At 33.6% G+C, this 18,619-nt stretch overlaps 3 protein-coding genes across 3 annotated transcripts; 1 reads left to right on the forward strand and 2 right to left on the reverse strand.

Moving 5' to 3' along the window:
* Window positions 1-5,712: 5,712 nt before the first annotated feature.
* On the forward strand, window positions 5,713-8,465 carry LOC108462981 (probable pectinesterase 15). The gene is made up of 5 exons (XM_017762903.2): window positions 5,713-6,269; window positions 6,431-6,602; window positions 7,428-7,634; window positions 7,728-7,978; window positions 8,068-8,465. The coding sequence occupies exons 1-5, from the start codon at window positions 5,824-5,826 to the stop codon at window positions 8,213-8,215; spliced, it is 1,224 nt and encodes a 407-aa protein (XP_017618392.1). The 5' UTR covers window positions 5,713-5,823; the 3' UTR covers window positions 8,216-8,465.
* Window positions 8,466-12,146: 3,681 nt separating this feature from the next.
* Window positions 12,147-14,068, reverse strand: LOC108462050 (UDP-glycosyltransferase 73D1-like). The gene has a single exon (XM_017762051.2). It carries the CDS (start codon window positions 13,937-13,939, stop codon window positions 12,461-12,463), a length of 1,479 nt encoding a protein of 492 aa, XP_017617540.1. The 5' UTR covers window positions 13,940-14,068; the 3' UTR covers window positions 12,147-12,460.
* Window positions 14,069-15,632: 1,564 nt separating this feature from the next.
* LOC108462049 (UDP-glycosyltransferase 73C4-like) lies at window positions 15,633-17,585 on the reverse strand. Its single transcript, XM_017762050.2, has one exon. The coding sequence runs from the start codon at window positions 17,510-17,512 to the stop codon at window positions 16,031-16,033; it is 1,482 nt and encodes a 493-aa protein (XP_017617539.1). The 5' UTR covers window positions 17,513-17,585; the 3' UTR covers window positions 15,633-16,030.
* Window positions 17,586-18,619: the final 1,034 nt, after the last annotated feature.

Consider the following 18,619-nt stretch of genomic DNA (forward strand, 5'->3'; position numbering starts at 1 on the left):
TTTAAATATACGGGACTCACCAAGATGCAATGCAACAATCGCAATTTAAATTGGTAAAACCAGTACTAGGAGGCTCTAACATAACAAAACCTGTAAAATTGAATACCTAATCTTTATATGAGTTCCAGCATACAAATTCCAGTTCTACCATGACCCATTAATAAATAAAAGTTTCTCAAATTATAAAGAAAAGGTTGACAGCAACTAGTACATAAAAGCTCCAATTGCAAACAAAGAGAAAGCACCAGATAAATAACAATGTCATTAAGTGAAAATGGAAAAAGAAAAACATATTTAAGGATTTGATACAAAAAGTATTATTTGGCATGTTAATAAAAATTAAGTACCAAATATAATTGTAAACAATTTGATTTTTTGCACGAATAACAAAAAATTCAGCACATAACAATAGTCATAACTTTATCCATTGAAAGGCAAACCAAAACCAAAACCAAAATCAAGTTCATGCCAGCATATAATTTGAATCTCACCGCTGACCGTAAACTCTTTCTCCATTGAGGCCTTAGTTCCAAATCTGAGCGAGTGTGCATAATCCCACGAGGCAAATCTTTTAATTTCCCGGAATGCAATTCATTATCCTTGACACAAACATAACACACACCTTAGATGACGACAATGAAGAAACTGAATCCATACAGATTACCAATGTGAGCACTTAATGAATTAAGAAATACACATTAAGTTATACTAAAACATAGTCCAAAGAAAAACCAAGGCGAAAAAGTTTCAAGTTCTTCAAGCTCAGGCGTCAACAGGAACTATAAACTAACTTGGCATGGTATATGTCAATATTAAAATGCTTACCTCTACTGAGTCAAAAGGGTGCAATTTGGTTTCCATCTGACAATAAGAGAAAGCATTTATAAAAGATAAGAATATAGCTTTGGCAAGCCTCGCAACACCTTATTACAATATAACAATGCCAGCATGAAATCTTATTTATCTCCTCACAATAAATCAAAACCAGTGGAATCTAGAGAACAAGGAGAGTTGTTATACCTGTGTCTCATAGTATCGATAATTTTTTTCTATATTAAACGCATAAAAACTGCAGGAAATTGCATTGAAGAAAACAAAAGAAAAGGCTACCTCAAAAGTTCTTTTAAAAGTAAATGCAACAATTAATAAGTTCTCACTTAATTTATGCTGAAAGACCATACATGGTAATAGCAAAAAAGACCCAGTTTTTCTTTTGTCTCAGCAAACTGACTTAAGAAAATGGAAGTCGCAAAATGATATGATATGCGTAATGCCATTAAACATTGAAATTTAAGATGTTTAAGTAAGTTGAAGCATGTGCATATGCATGTAATGGCCAAATCTCAAAAGAATTTATACCCACACCTACAAATTCTAGAATGGAATCCCGGTTATAAAGATTTGACATTAACCAATCCAGCACTTCCCCTTCAGTCAACCACTGGTAGAAGGAAAAAGGAAAAAGGCCTCTGATTATTTGAACAATAAGAAAAAAATGAGAAAGTCGTTGTCAAGAAGAGACAAATTTGAGCTTTTGTTGGATCTATGTATGTAGTTATTACTAATTTAAGCGCCTGATTGGGATTAAAAAAATACATGAAATGAAAGAACAATCACTGTAAAGAGCAAATGTTCGATTTTTAGATTAAAGTAGAAAGATGAAATCGAAAAGCAATGAAAGCTAACACCCTCTATAAACTTGAAGTTCCCGGAATTGTTCAATTCAAATAAAATTTGGAAATGCTTGAACTTGTACTAAAAGACTCTCTATTAGTACAATTATTAAAACAAAAAGGAAAGATTCAATAAAGAAAATAAAGAATGAACAAGGAATATGAATGGGCAGAAATAAAAGTCTCTTAAAAACCAGATCTTGATCGAACCACCATTGCCAGAAAATAAAAATAAAAAAACGAAAAACAGAAACATAAAATGAGGGACCTTGAAGATTAAAAGGAGGCGAATTGATTGAAAAGAGATGAAACTAGACAGGGAGTAAAGCTCTTCTTTTGCCTTCAGGTAAATTTGGGTCGTCTGATTCAACAACAACCAAAAATTGAATGAATGAACCAGCAAAAACTAACAGAGAGAAAAGGTCGTTTAAAAGAAAAACCGAAACAAGAGGACGCAACGCCACGTCTTAAAGGTACATGTGGAAGAACAAAAGGAAAGAGGTTTTGGGGGAATCTTTGCTTTTGCTTTTGCATGGGGAAAGGGTTTTTGGTCTCCGCTATGGGGTTTATATGAGTTGTCCAGCTGTCGCTCGTCGACGTCTCCCCCTGCGACAGCTCCCAAACACAACACCTTCCCATTTTTTTGAATACTCAATTTCACCATCTCTCCCCCTCACATGGATTTTTTCTTTCTTTCTTTAAAATTACAACTAAAAATTCCAATCGAACCCACTTGAAGCAATTAAGGAATGAAACAAAACCACTGTTAGAGAGTAAAAACTGTAAGCCAGTAAGTTCAGCCCAAGTTTTTAATGTCTCTGCTAAATCTCGGTTTTCGCTAATAATCTCAAGGAGATAGGATACCGAATGCAATTCCAGGCTACCGAATGCATCTTTGAGAAAGGATATCAAAATATTCTTCAATTAGGAGAGAAACAGGAAAAAGAATCCAAAAGAAAAAAATCTTACTTTCTTTTTGTGACGGTATAACGGTATAACAGTAGATCCTAACGGCGGCGCAGATGATTGAGGCGGCGTCGATGCTACTGCTTCTTCAGCTATTAATTTTGGGGAGGGGGGAGGGAACCGATTTTGGGCAAAAGAAAGGAGGGAAAAAAAAGAGATTTTGGGATTTCGGGGGGGAAGGGAGAACTGATTTAGGGAAAAAGTTTTAAGGCATTTTGGGTAATAAAACGGCGCCGTTTTGTGTAAGATTTTTTGCAGCGTTTTTATAAAAAATGCCGCTATTGCTTATCTTTTGTGGTGTTTTTTATAAAAATGCCGCAAAAAGTCATTTTCTTTTATATAAAATGGTGCCGTTTTGCTCTACTAAAAATTTATTATTTTGTTTTAATATATATAAACTTTATCATTTCTTAAATAATTTAAACTATATTGATAATTTTAATATATTAAAACAAATATTATCTTTTATAATTATATAAGAAATTAATTAATATATAAATTAAAAAATCAGTCATATACCCAAAAATAACTTTAAAATTATTTTAATTAATAGTATTTTATTTTTTCATTTTTGACATGTGTTTTTCTATATTTTTACTTTTAAAATTTTTTCAATAAAATCCAAATGTTGCTTCAATTTTCCAACAGTAAACCCTAAACCTAAACCCCAAACTATAAACCTATATCCTAAACCCTAAATATATATATTACAAGGGATAAAAGTAATTAAAAAAGAATCTTATTACTTACCTAAACCCAAAAATAATTTGATTTTTTGTTATCTTATCAAAAATCCTAACTCTTAAACCTTAATAGCCTAACCCCTAAAACCATGAACAGTACTACAATCCTAACTGTAAAACAAAAAACTACAAACTCTAAACCATAAACTCTAAACCAAAAACAATAAACATTATATCATAAACCCTAAACCCTTAAACCATGGACATTAAACCTTAAATCTTAAATCATAAATTCTAAACCCCAAAATAATAATCATTATATCATAACCCCTATCCCCTAAACTCTAAACCATAAAACATAAACCAGAAACCCTTAACCCCAACCCTTAAACCATAATTAGATATTTAATTATATGTATACACCTAAATTTTGATAGAGATACATATCAGAATTATATATGAATTTCGATTTAATGTGTAATTGTAGATGTGAAATTCTAATTGTGGTTTAAATGTATAATTGAAACTTTAATTTTGATTTAATCATACACATTTTAAAAATAAATACATCAATATATTTTTATATTGAATAAATATAAATATTTATGTATGCAATATATAAATATAAAATGATGTTATATCAATAATTGTGTTCATAATTTATGCTTTTACGATTTAACTTATTGCACACTAAACCATTGTTCATGTATACTTTTGGGATTTAACCCATTTTGATATATATATTTTTTAAAATAATAATTTATATTTATCTTATTTAGATTTATATTATAAAAAAATCCAAGATACACAAGTTAAGTAGTTTACCATATTTACCTCTAAATTCCAAACCTCAAACCTTAAATCCTAAACTTTAGGCCCTAAACACTAAACCATAACCCATAAACTAAATTACTTTTTTGCGGCGTTTTTCCAAAAGCACCACTAAAACCACGATCTATAGCGGCGTTTTTCCAAAAGCGCCGCTAAAACCTCGACCTATAGCAGCGTTTTTCCAAAAGCGCCGCTATTGTTCAGTTTTTAACGGTGTTTGGACCAAAAACGCCGCTATTGCTCAGTTTTTAGCGGCGTTTTATTGCAAACGCCACTAATGTATAATATTTGCGGCGTTTTTTGTTCAAACGCCACTAAAAACGCCGCTAAAGCCCTATTTTCCTGTAGTGATGGTGGAAAAGAAAATAAAATTATGAAAAAAGAAATTTTATTAAAAGAAAAAATTATGAAAAGAACAAAAGACTTTTAGGGGGAGAGTGTTTACAGAAAAGATGAACCCCAAATAGAGTCACTTCACCCCCTATTTATAGTGCTAGGGAGATAGTCTAATTGAACTTAAATTCTAAAAAGATAAATACATTTAATTAAAGATAAATAAAAATAATTAAAATAAAATCCTAAAATTAAATAATCCTAATATTTATCTTAATATTAATTATCCTAATATAAATAAAATAAAATAAAATAAAATAAAGTCTTCCAAAATAAAATCTCTTCTATTTGCTTTTAAGTCCTTGTGCCTTTCATGTTCGCACTTTTGGCACCATATTTGTCCCACGTTGCATATTGGCTCATTTAATCTCCAAATTGACGCTTTTTCTCTTGAATTTACTTTTCGCCTCCAATTTAGTCCCTAAAAGATAAAAAGACATAAATAGCTCAAATTAGTAGGCTCAAGCTCAAAATAAACACATGATTAATATATAAAAACACGTCATTTTAGAGTATTATCAGCGTATAACAAAACTCTTTTCATGGGCATAATACATTAATTTCAATCTATGTTATATGAACTTTTTCCGTACGTAATATCGTATATTAAATAAATATCTAAATACGAAATATAATGAAAGCTAACATAACTTAGAGTATTCCTGCCTTGTAATCATAAGCTCCATTAGGAGAAAGTCATGAACAAGTTGCTTAACATAGGAGTTTGGCTGATTGTGCTGAACTGCTTTAAAATATATGCCTTAAATTTCATTGTTGTGATTACCTTAAAATATGTAAGGTCAGAAGTATATGTTACTCAAACGCCCCCATGCAAATCCAAATTAGAATAGTCATTATGGTGATGAAATCATAATTACATTAAGCATATTTTCATTTTGTTTAAATTGATAAAGAAGTATAAATTACTCAAATAAACAGGCAAATCTTGCGTTTCCTTTGTTTTCATCATTGCTATAATCAGATAATCTTTCCTTTTCTCTTTCTCTCTGCATCTCTCATGGGTTAGCGTATGCAGTTTCTAACCTTTTTTTTAACTCTTTCGTATCTTTATTTTCTACACCATTCCTTTTAGCCTTTTAATTTATGAAAATCAATAACCAGGCCCTCCCACAGATATATCTTACCTCCCACGCCAAACATCACTTAACCGGCCCTTCGTCCTTCCCAAGGGAATATAATAAAGCCGTACCTTTCCCTTTGCTCTTTTAGCTCAAAAATTACATCATTCTCTAACTAATCCCCCCATTGCATTAGCCATGAGGCTCAAAACTAACTCCATTTGGCTCTTTGCCTTTCTCTTTGCACTCTTTTCCATCCTAATCTCTCTGTATACACTCCCTCCTTCCCAAGCAACCATCTCCATGAAATTTGAAACTTCCTTCCTCAAGAAAGTTGTGAGCCAAAGCGGTGAATTCATATCTTTGCTAACGAGGATGGTGTCTGGACATCATCATCATCGTCGTCATCGACGTCGTCACCATCATCACCATCATAGGAGGGGGCGTGAGCACAAATGTGATCATATCAAATGGAGGTCGAGCTTGAGCACTAGCAACCTTATTTATCAATACAAAGTGTCACTTGTATTAACAGTTGACTTAGAGGGTTGCGGCAACTTCAGCAATGCGCAGAAGGCAATCGATGCTGTTCCTGATTCCAGCCCCTCCAAGACCCTGATCATTATTTATTCTGGTACATACAGGTCATTATTGAAAAACGTTTCTTCCCTGTGTGTATATATATTTGCACATGTATATGTACCATGAACAGCTAATATCATTGATGATCCACTATGATTCAATCTTGTGCAATATGCATGGAACTTTGAATCTAAGTTACAAACATGGGTGACCTGTGATTCAGGGAGAAGGTAGTGGTCCATGCAAGCAAATCCAACTTGATAATTCAAGGTGAGGGTTTTCTCAACACAGTTATAGAATGGAATGACACTGCAAATTCCACTGGAGGAACAGTGTACAGCTCTTCGGTTGCCATCTTTGCTTCTAACTTCACAGCCTATAACATCAGCTTTAAGGTAAATCATCACACTTAATTCCTGAAATTAACATTGCGTGTGTAGTATAGCCTACAAATTTAGCTTCAATCTCACTGTCTTTAACTTCTATCATTATATTTTCATAGTTGTTGCAATTTAGAGGTACTGAAAGGTGGATTTGCTCCATTTGTCTGTCCAATTTTCTCAAAATGCAACGTGGAGAATGACTGTGAGCCTAATTACCTCATCTCTCGAATCTGATTGGACGCTCAAGGAAGACATATTATGATGTACTAGATATTGTCTTACGTGTTGCTTATTTTACACATTTAAAAATTTACCATCGATAGAAAAAATCACTAAAATTAAAAAAGAGAAAGCCCAAATATTAATTTAAATTTTGTGAGATAAATTAACCTTTCAGCGGATAATACATTAAAGAATATTTTGGCTATTTTTCTTATTCCAGGATATAGCTATCCGACGGTCGGCTATATGCTCGACTTGGACTGTGAAGTTTATGGCATTGGACGTGACTTTTGTAAATTTGGACCATCTAGACCTGAATTATTATTATTTTAATTATGAAATATCTACATAAAAATGGTTTTTATTTTTTTAACACTAATCCGAGCCATTTAACCCAATCCGTAAAAGGACTGCAAAAATTTAGGTTGGGATCCAGCCCAATAAGTAAACTAGTCTAGTCTTGCATAGAAGACTGTCCTAGAATTTGAATGGATGCTTGTTCTTTAAAATTAGAGTTGAAATGGTTCAGAGGAATATTAAAAACATGGTAATGATTTTGCGTTACTCTTGTTGATTAATGGATCGGTCTATTGATTGCCAATTTTTTTGGGAAAGAATACAGCTCCAGAGCCAATCCCTGGTGAAACTGGAAAGCAGGCAGTGGCGCTTAGAATAGCGGGGGATCAAGCTGCTTTCTACAATTGTGGATTTTATGGAGCCCAAGACACACTTCTGGATGATCGTGGCAGACATTATTTCAAAGGTTGTTTCATACAAGGTTCTATTGATTTCATTTTTGGAAATGCTAGATCACTCTATCAGGTACCAACAATTTTCGGACGTCTTACACATGCTGTTTTGTCACTGAACCCGACAATCGGATTTAGATTATACATTTGCACTAATTGTTGACAGGGTTGCGTTATCCACTCAATTGCTAAAGAAGGGACGAGTGGAGTTAGCGGATCCGTTACAGCACATGCAAGGCAATCGTTGAATGAGCAAACAGGGTTTTCATTCGTAAATTGCATCGTCCGGGGAACCGGGAGCGTCTGGCTTGGTAGAGCTTGGGGAGCGTATGCCACCGTCGTCTTCTCCCGAAGTTATATGTCGGATGTTGTGGCACCGGTCGGATGGAACGACTGGCGAGACCCTTCTAGAGACCAGTCTGTCATTTTCATTCATATATTAAAAACCATATTTATATGGCAATTATTTTATTATAATAAAAAAATGAACTTTTTATTGTTTCCAGGACTGTTTTTTTTGGAGAATATGAGTGCTTGGGGCCTGGAGCAAACTACACATTCAGAGCTTCTTATGGGAAGCAGCTAATGGAATATGAAGCAGCTCACTACATGAACATATCATATATTGATGGAGATCAATGGCTTCAAGACTAGGCTTTCATCTTCATGCTATATACATATATATATATTATATCCTATATTCAAACCCTCCTATAGTTTATGTAGAAAATTTCGTTTCTAACGGAAATTATAAGTATATATGAAATTGTTATGTTATTCGCTATTACTTACTCCCTACTTGGTTACCTGATTGTGTCTTGACCCTTTTATGGAATCGCATGATGTAAGTTCGCATCATCATGTAGACGAACTCATATTTAAAAAACATATTTTAATCTTAAAATAGGGTACGTGTTGGCATGCATAGAGACTTACCTACGACATATCACATTCATGAATAGTAATTATATCATATAAATACACAATTTAACCCTTTTGAAGAACACTCTAAAACACTCAACAAAAATAAAGTGGAACAACCATTCTTTTAGCAAGTGATCTGCTTTTATGACGTCTCATCAGAAATCCATTTTTTTCAACATCAGAATCACTTTCAATCAGGCACATATTATATTACAAGCACTCGTTCTTAGAATTAAATTTTAAGAATCCCCCTCCCCCAACTAATTTATTTAATTAAACTATATATTATATTTTAAAAAATACCTATTTCATTTGTCGAAAAAGATTTTAATTTGTTGGATGTTCCAATTAAATATCCCAACCAATATTGAAATAGAAGTTGGACCACGATAGGTTAACAAACAAATTATAAAAGGAATAAGGCAAGGAGGGAAATCAACAAATGTTATTTGTTAATGTAGTTCGGATTCATTAATTCTATTTTGTGAAATTTCAGTAAATTTAAAACTCTATTGGTTAAAAACTCAATCTGCTCTTACACAATGAATAATTACAACCCAATAAAATACCCCAATGTCACAATGACTTATCCCAAACAAGCTCACCTATAATAAAGATTACTCTCCAATAAAATGCCTAATAAAAAGTATAAGGATACAACGCGAAGAAAGCACAATACTTCACTAAAAAACACTCCAAAGACACTCACAACATATGCGACAATACAACCTATTTATAGGTAATATTAGCAATTTCTTCAAATAATAAATCAAATTTTAAATTAAAAAATTATCCACACAAAAAATTTCTGTTTTTAAATTAAAAAAATAAAGCATTCATATCCAAACAAATTCAAATGGAAAGGATGAAGGTAATGTTTGCCTTGCATCAAGCTCTTCTCCTTCCTTTGCCATTTGGAAGTTAAACTCTCGGTAATAGTAAGATTAATCAAAGCAAAAATCAGCCATCCAAAATTATACAAGCTTAATGCATAGCTATGCTAACTTGTTGTCCCAAGTGTTGTTCAAACAATGAGGGTAACAAGATTACAACAGATAATTAAAGTCTCAACAATATCCCTCTTTGACATTTTGACAAAATATGTCAGCAACTGATCAATACACGTGTTATCAACTTTCCACAATTCTCCCCCTATCACATAGCATCATGCCAAAAAACTCCCTCTTTTGACATGCATCAAATCAAATCATGAGTTCAAAAATAACTTAAGAAAATGCATTATCAATTAACCATCAAATGAAAACTCCCCGTAGAAAAATGCATCATCAAATATCATGGTCAAACATCAATTAGTAAACCAAACATATCTTAAATCGCAAAAGATTTATAAATCATTATCAATTAGCCATCAAATCAAAACTCCCCATAGAAAAATACATCACTAAATATCATGCTTAAATATTATCTTAAATCTCAAAGGATTTATAAAGCATTATCAATCCGCCATTAAGATATCAAGTTTGAAACAACTTCAAACAAAGTAGTACTAATCGTAAAAATAACAAAACATTAGCAACAAAAAGGTGCAAAAGCAAATAGAACATAAGCAATCTTTCAAAACCAAATCTGCAATGTAAAATGTAATAGCGAGCATTCACCATCTCATCTAATGCAATGTAAAATGTAATAGCGAGCATTCACCATCTCATCTAACTTCAAACATTTGTTATTACTTCTCCTTCCCTTCCAAGGTTGTCTTCTTCAAATCGTAAATCAATTAAACAAACTTTACCTTGATAACAAATTAAAAACTTGATAGTTACTAAAGTAACTATAAATACAACAAAAAGTCAAGTGCATCTATCAAACAATAGCATAGTTATGGTGAGTAGAAAATATTGTATTCACGAAGACTAAAAATATTAGTAATTACTTTTTTTCTATTATTTACCCAACAATTTGAAGTGATGTGTTTTAATCTAAAATTACTAAACTAATTATACCAAGAACGCATCAGAGAATGAATTAAGGAAATAATTGAATATTAACCAATGAGATAGGCAATACCCAGGAAAGAATCCCTTTAGACTTCACTTATTATTATGAATCTGAATTAAATAATTTATTCACTTGTGTCTTGATCCGTAAAAATCCCTAAATTATGTTAATATCTTTTTCAGGAGTAAGAACAACTGAATCTAGGTTGATTAATTGAAATCTCTTTCTAATAAAAATTCCTATCGTCGCATTAACTCGATCTATGGATTCCCCTATTAGATTTGACTCTAATCCGGTAAATTTATGTCGTCCTATTTCTAAGATTGCATGTAACTCTACTCAATTATGCTAGATCTACTCTCAAACAAAGACTTTTCCTCCACTGAAATAAATATGAATTAATATCCCAGAAATATTAAAACAAGAAATGATGAGCATACATAATTGAGAATAAGAATCAAGTATTTATAGCATAAAATAGAAATTAAATAAAAGGATTTATCATATGTTTCATCCTCCCGTATCTAGGGAATTAGTTCATAATCTTGAATGAAAATATCTCAAAGTCAGAATAACCACAAGACATAAAGAAACTCAATAAAACTTCGAAAGAAATTAAAAGGAGATCTTCGATTTTGATGGAGATTCGCTTTTGAGTTTATTCCGATGGTGTTCTTCAAGTGTTTTCTTCGATCTTCTCTGATTGCTCCTTTATATCTTCTTCTAATTGGTATTTATAGACATTAGAATGCTCAGAAAGTCTAAAAATTGAGTTTTTCCGCGTATTTGGGAAGCAGGGTGAAATCGACACCGGCTGGCATATGGGCATGTGTCCAACTTGTGTGGAAATGCCCAGGCCGTGTGGCTCCTGAAAATAGCTCTATTCGTCTGATTTTAGCTTGTTTTTCGCTTCTTTTGCTCCCAAATGCTATTTTAAGTATAGAAACACGAATGTGAAGGATTAGGAGAATCAAATTCACTAATTTACATAATTAATCATCTAAAAACGCATTAAAATGATATTAAAATATGTTATTTTTATAGGCTTATCAATAACAAATCTCCAAATTTTAACAAGCCCTTAACAGATCTAAAACTTGTGCATTTTGTATAGTTGTAGCAGGTTGAGTCGAGACTGTCCCACCTTCTACTATAACAGGGTTTCAGCCATCGTTGCATATTTGAATATTAGATAACCACAAACATGACATTTGAGACTCTGTCAAGATAATTTACTCATGTAATTATAATAGCTAACTTTTGCATTTTTTTAAAGATTATTAGCCTTTCTTTTTAAATTGTAACAACTTTATTTATATTATCGATTTTTTTAGATTATTAACAGTTTTTAATTTTGAAATTTATACGGTATATGTTATTTAGATTATATTGACTATTTTTTAATTAGTGTTCAAAAATAACAATCTTATCTTAATCTAGAGATTGATGTATCAAATTCTTTTTAACTCTTTTCCTTTGTTAAAATTAGTATTCAAATGCAAAAGTCAGCATATGAGATAAGTGATATTTGGAATATTAGTGTTTTATAATTTTAATTTTAATTTATTTTTTTCTTATTGTTATATATGCAAATTTCCATTCCTTTTCATAGTTTACCCAAATAAGAAATTGCTTTATTAATTTTAATTATTCAAATAAAAATAAATATATTATTTCTTTTCTTTAATTTTCCTTCCTTTCCTTTCTTTTATTCTCCTTTAATAATATTTATCAAACATAGGGTTAAGTCATGATCTTCCTTTGAGTCTATCTCTTGAAAGAGTCTTCGTAAAGCCTTGATCCTAGACTTTAATTACAACACATTTTGCTATTGATTTCCAAGAATAAAAATGATTACAATTAAAAGTCCAAACTGCAACTAAAGATTAAGCTGTGGCATATTATTTATGACGGCATGTATCAGGCTAGGCGTTTTGTACATCATTCTTCTTTTATGAAATAAAATTTGCCTTTAGAAAAAAATAATAATAATAATTCAATCAAATATTGGCTGTGCTATAGTTGATTGACTTGCTCCAAAATGTCTTGCACCAAGAGTGACAGGTTGAGATGGGATGATCCTCCATTTTCCACTGCTTTTATCGCCATTTCCGCAAGTTCTCGAGCTCTCGTTCTCCTCTTTTCGCCTTCTTCTCCGCCATTCATCAACATATTTATGGCTTTCTCAATCTGTTCTTTCCTAACCAGCACCCCAAGTTTCTCTTCTTCACCCCATCTAACAGGGATCTCAACCCCAACCCCAACACCTATTTTTAGAATTTCAACAATCAGTTTCTCGTTAAAGAACTGTTCGGAGAATTGTGGCCATGTTATCATTGGCACCCCCGAGCATACGGCTTCTAAAGTTGAATTCCAACCGCAGTGAGTTAAGAACCCTCTTATTGCAGGGTGGGATAAAATAAGAACTTGGGGAGCCCAACCCTTGATTATAAGTCCTCTCCCTTTGATTTTCTCCTCAAAGTTATGTTCTGAAAACCACTTCTCCAACTCATCATTAGCTCGCTGATTTCCTGTTTTGACTACCCAAACGAACGGTTGTTGTGATGCTTCTAGACCCAACCCCAGCTCTATCAATTGTGCTGAAACGAGACGGCATAGACTGCCTAAACAAGCGTAAATAACTGACCTTGTTTTCATAGAGTCGAGCCATTTCAAGCATTTGTTGTCATTGATTGATGCTTTGTTGCCTCGTTCAAACTTGTCCAAGTATATTCTGTTGCATAAAGAAACTGGTCCAATGGCCCAAACCTTTTTCTTTATTGCCTTCTGGTACTCGTTGACACATCCATGCTCGAGTTCATTGAAGCTGTTTATCACAACACCATAAGCATTCATTTCAGCCTCTTGCATCTTGTTGCGAGTATCGTCCAACTCAGGCAAGCTAACAAAGGTACCGGGAAGCTGAGCCCTTGTTATCTCCACTTTTTGTGGCAATCCTGGAACCCGAAAGCGCTCCGAATCCGAGGCAACGAAAAGATGAGCCTTGTGGAGCTTCACATTGTGAGAGCTCAACAATGAAAAGCAGCCCATCCCATGAAAAACAATCCTGGGAATGTTAAACTTCTGAGCGGTTTCTGAGGTCCAGGAAAGACACTTGTCTGATATTATGCAGCTTGGTTGTGGCTTTTGCTGTTCCAGGAATTGTTCCAATGGTTCTCGCCACAAATCAAGTGCATTGTAGAACTTTTTCAATAGGTCCCTGGAACATAAAGTGTCGAGATTCTCGCATCCAATTGGAAGTCCCACTTCTTGGCATGGAAATGGAATTTTCACTAGCCGAATCCGGAGCCCTGACTCAGAAGCTCGTTCAATGACTGTGTCGAATCTCGACGCATTTCGGGGAGTAGTGATCAAGCTTACGATCACCCCTCGATCTGCAAGAAGCCGAGCCATGTCAACCATCGGAATCATATGACCTTGTGCCATCAGCGGGATTAACACAAAGTGTAGCTGCTTGGCCGTCACGGAAGCCATATAGTCTTCAGAAATATTGGAAACAAACAACGGATGCCAAGGATGGATCGATTAGGTCTAATAAAAAGCATAAACGTATTTGCAGGAGGATTGGCACCAATTGCAAGACTTATAAGGTAAGCCCGACTTTGAATTATTCCGAAAAAGAAAACAGCACATTTTTTAATATGTCAAAAAAAACATCTACCTTCTTATAATTTTCTTATCTAATAAAATTAATTAAAATTGACTTGGATTTTCAATTGATTTAAATAGTCTATACCCAACCTTGTGCAGCACATGATTTTAATTACCTAACTCCCACGGTAACATATGATTTTAAGCCATAATCATGGTACCCAGTATTGGTTGGTTGGGTTATTTAGGGTCGATATTTCTTTTATCTAGATGAGTTTTGATGTTGACAGGATTTCCAGAAATCACACAATGTTCAAACAATTACAATCAGTGGTGACAAGTTTTCACCGTTGTTTCCATTGATTTACTTTTATTTTTTTTTATTAATTTTCTTCAACAAACCTTTTACTCGTTCAGGGCTTTCTTATATTAATTGTATTGTTAGAATTTCAAAAAATTATCGTTATTAGAGCAAAATGTTTTAAACGATCCTGTCTAGGGGATCCAAATTTTATCTTTAAAAAAATAGATCTCACATATAAATCAATATTTAAGCTTGACATATATAAACTTTTTTCTATTTTTACTTTAAAAATATTGCTATAGTAGCTTTTTCCTATCCAAAAAGATTCGTCGAATTTAAAGAAGACAATAAAAATGTTCTTGAGATTTTCGGTAAAGTCAAAGAGAAAATAGAAAATGAAATCACGGAGGAAATAATAGGGCAGGACAATAGTTATTTTGTTGAGTCTATGCACATGAATTTTATATTTACTCCAAATAACTTTTGAGTTTCATGAAAAATTGAGAGTACTAGAATTTCTTCTACAGATTTTTTACTTTTATTGTATTGGAAATATAAGTGAGTTTAAGAATGATTGGTTAAATATTTGAAGGGGAATCAACACTCTAAAATTGTATTGGCTTTCAATTTGTGCCTAATGTTAGATTTTACTAAGTCAAGCCATTATTCGAACTTTTCGATGATAAAATAACATTTAAGAATGTAAAAAAAAAAAAAAAAAATACAGAGACGCAACTTCATAGTTAACTAATATTTTTATTTATTTATTTTTCATTGCATTGCATATAGATACATCTCTAAGTGGTATAGCATGCTAATTCATTTGCATTTTCTTTATATTTTATTTTTAGTGTTTGATTTGTGTAAGACTAAGTTGAAAGAGCGAGTCCAGCAACAAATGAAATCTCAAGGTTGGATCGGGCGAAAAGGAAAATTTTATAGTTTATTCTTATTTAATATTTTTAAAAATTATAATTTTATTATCTATATTTTATTCCTCTTGAAAAAAAATTATGTATAGGTTTTTATTTAGATAAACAGCTGGATTTTATTCATTTATTTCAAAACAATACAATCAAAATGAGCCTTCCCAATAAGCCCAATAACCCAGCAGCAAGAGTTTGCTCTAGAAACGTCCATGTGAACAGCCTTAAAAATGAATCAGCAAAATTCCTGAAAAACAACAACTGCAACTGGAGTAAAAGCCCCTCTTTAATTTTTCGTTTCTTTCCCAGAAACGTTAAAAAACCCTCCAGCTTCCTTTCTTCTCTAATCTCTCCTCCTTCAGATTACTACATCGGAGCAAAGGAATCTCATTCTGGCAACACCACCCCCCGCCGGTCTCTTTCCACTGCCTCTTCTGCATATCCAGTTACTCCGTTTCTCATAAATCTTTGTTCCCCGTTCTTCAACCCTTCTGTGGCTAACAGATGGCTTCTCCATTCATCGGTCAGTGGTCGTGCTTGAACTTGCAGATTTGGAAACCTTTTGGAAACCTCCATCCGATAACCAAATCCGAATAACATATATTGTTGACTAAGTTTGAACTTAAAAATGAACAGAAAGACAATAGCAGGGCAATATAATTAGACCTTCTTTATTGGAAATACATCAAGATTTTGAATCATTGTAAATGAACAAGTTACTAATGAATTTGAGACCTTCTGGTCTCATGCTACATCTGGACCAGCTATGGTTTCCTGTTGCTTGATATCTTCAATCAGTAGTGCAATGTTAAGATAAGAAGAGCCTCCTTCTTCAACAGCTTTCTTCGCCATCTCAGCTAGGTTTCTTGCCCTTTCCCTTCTCTCTTCTCCTTCCTTTCCTTCATCCATTAAACTCTCAACAGCTTTTTTAATATCTTCACTCTTCACCAGCACCCCATATTTATCTTCCTCCCCCATATGCACCACAAATTCCACCCCAACTCTAACACCAACTTTCAGTACTTGCACAAGGTGCTTCTCGTTAAAGAACTGCTCGGCAAACAAGGGCCATGTTATCATTGGCACCCCACAACTGATTCCTTCAAGTGTGGAATTCCACCCACAGTGTGTCAAAAATCCTCCAACGGAGGGGTGTGATAAAATTAACAGTTGCGGTGCCCATCCTCTTATCAAAAGGCCTCTTCCTTTTACCCTTTCTTCGAATCCATCTTCGGCTAACCATTTTTCCATTTCTTCTCTTTTATATCCTCCTCTAATAACCCAAATGAAGGGTTTATTTGATGCTTCCAAGGCTAAACCCAGTTCCATTAACTGAGGAGGTGTTAAACGGTTGAGGCTTCCAAAGCAAACATAGATTACTGAGCTTGCAGGCCAGGAATCAAGCCATTTCAAGCATTGGTTTTCATCTGTTAGAGCCTCGTTACCTCTTTTAGCTTTATCAATGTTATCCTTGTTGCATAATGACGCAGGACCTACGCACCACACTTTATGTTCTTTGATCTTTTGATATGATTTCGCATATTCGGCTTCCAACTCCTCGAAGCTGTTTACTATTGATCCGTAAGCTCCTTCTTCAGCTGCTATTATCTTCTTACTAAGCTCTTTCATGTTTGATCTTGGATTGAGGTTTCCAGGTAACTGCCCTATAGTGAATTCGATTTGATCGGGCAGTCCCGGCACAGCAAAAGGCTCTCCTTCGGAGACACATTCATGGACCTTGGAAGTGCTTATGTTATGACTGCACAAGTGAGTGAAACAGCTTTTTCCATCAAATAAAATCCTTGGAATCTGAAGCTTGGAGGCGATTTCACCCATCCAAGTGAAGTGCTTATCATGTATTATGCAGTTTGGACAAGGCTTTAGCTCACGTAATAGCTTCTCCAGTGGCACCTGCAGCATGCTCATTGCAGAATGGAAGTTGCTCATGAGGTCCATGGAAGGGAGATTGTCGACTGTTTCACACCCATCTGGCAAACCGGCTTCTGCAGCCGGGAATCGAAGTTCACGAACTGAGATGGATAGCTTGGATCCAATGTCGCGATTGACACCTGCACTAAAACGAGCAGCATTCTGAGGTGTGGTAATTATAGTAACGATTACATTACGGTCAGCCAATAGCCTGCCTATGTCTATCAAGGGAAGAAGGTGCCCTTGGCACATAAAGGGTATCAATACGAAATGAGGTTTGGTAGACTTCAAGGCCATTGCTAATTGGAGATTTTAAGGATGGCAGATAACTTATCAGGCAAATATGGTTTTTTTTTTTTTTGTTGTTGGTTCTTTCATCAGCTCATTTTTGCTGTTATATTTATACATGGTTAATGGTTTAATAGTTTGCAGATGCGTAATGGAATTGGTTTTGAGTTTGACTGATTCATGAATACCGAGTACTTTTACTTCCGTTCTCCTTGAATTTCGCGTTGGATGGTCAACATGCCATTGTCAAAGGTTTACAAACACACGACAACAAATAATATGAATGAAAAGTAAAACATAGCTAGCAAACAGGCATAAGTTCAATAAAAACAACTGGATTTCTATTATCATCTTTAACTAAAACAAATTGAAATTAAAAGAGATGCATCAGATTAATCTTACAAATTTCATTATCTAGTATACTTTAAAAAAACCTAAAAATTTTGAGCTTAGTCCAATGAATTCATATCATTATTGTATTTAAATTCTAATATCAACATTGTCTCTAGGAGCCCAATTTTACTTGAGCCCAATAATAAAACAAAACCAAATAATAAAATTCTATTTACAAATAGGGCCGGGTATATTATAAGTCCAAATAACCTAAATAAAAAAAAACTTTATGCCCCTAACGTTTTAAGTTTTTAAGAAAAAAAAAATTAAACAGAAACTCTAATCTCTAAGCCTCTAGTCGCCGCCGCTCCTATGCCTTCGACATGTCAACACGAACGTCGCTCAAGGTCTAACGCCTCTGGAGCGCCTCTTCCCACCATCGGCCAAGGACACCTGCAAAACAGAAAAACAATGACAAAAGCAACAACACGAAAAATAAATAGTAGAAAAAATAGTAAAAATAAATAGTGTAATACATTTGGCTATAAAAGCCAGACAAAAAAAATGTAATAGAAACAAACGAAAAGCAATCAAAAAACACAAAAAGAAAAAGTTAAAAGGTTATTTTTTTCGATTTATTTATTTTTTGTCGTAACAAATAAGAATAAATATAAAAAAAAGAGGGATTTTTACTGGTGTCACTTGTCAGAGGAGAGAGAAACCTAAAGGTTTCTTGACTTAAGATCCGTTTTTTGCCACTTTTTTGACAATTTTAACCCTAAA

This window comes from Gossypium arboreum, chromosome 9, assembly GCF_025698485.1.
Source record: "Gossypium arboreum isolate Shixiya-1 chromosome 9, ASM2569848v2, whole genome shotgun sequence".
NCBI classification, from domain to species: domain Eukaryota; kingdom Viridiplantae; phylum Streptophyta; class Magnoliopsida; order Malvales; family Malvaceae; genus Gossypium; species Gossypium arboreum.

Excerpts from the sequence above, each read along its gene's own strand:
- LOC108462981 (XM_017762903.2), top strand. The coding sequence starts at position 5,824 with ATGAGGCTCAAAACTAACTCCATTTGGCTCTTTGCCTTTCTCTTTGCA. Across the intron at positions 6,603-7,427 it reads CCTATAACATCAGCTTTAAG|AATACAGCTCCAGAGCCAAT; the intron begins GTAAATCATCAC and ends TTTTTGGGAAAG. Across the intron at positions 7,979-8,067 it reads CGAGACCCTTCTAGAGACCA|GACTGTTTTTTTTGGAGAAT; the intron begins GTCTGTCATTTT and ends TATTGTTTCCAG.
- LOC108462049 (XM_017762050.2), bottom strand. The coding sequence starts at position 17,512 with ATGGCCTTGAAGTCTACCAAACCTCATTTCGTATTGATACCCTTTATG.
- LOC108462050 (XM_017762051.2), bottom strand. The coding sequence starts at position 13,939 with ATGGCTTCCGTGACGGCCAAGCAGCTACACTTTGTGTTAATCCCGCTG.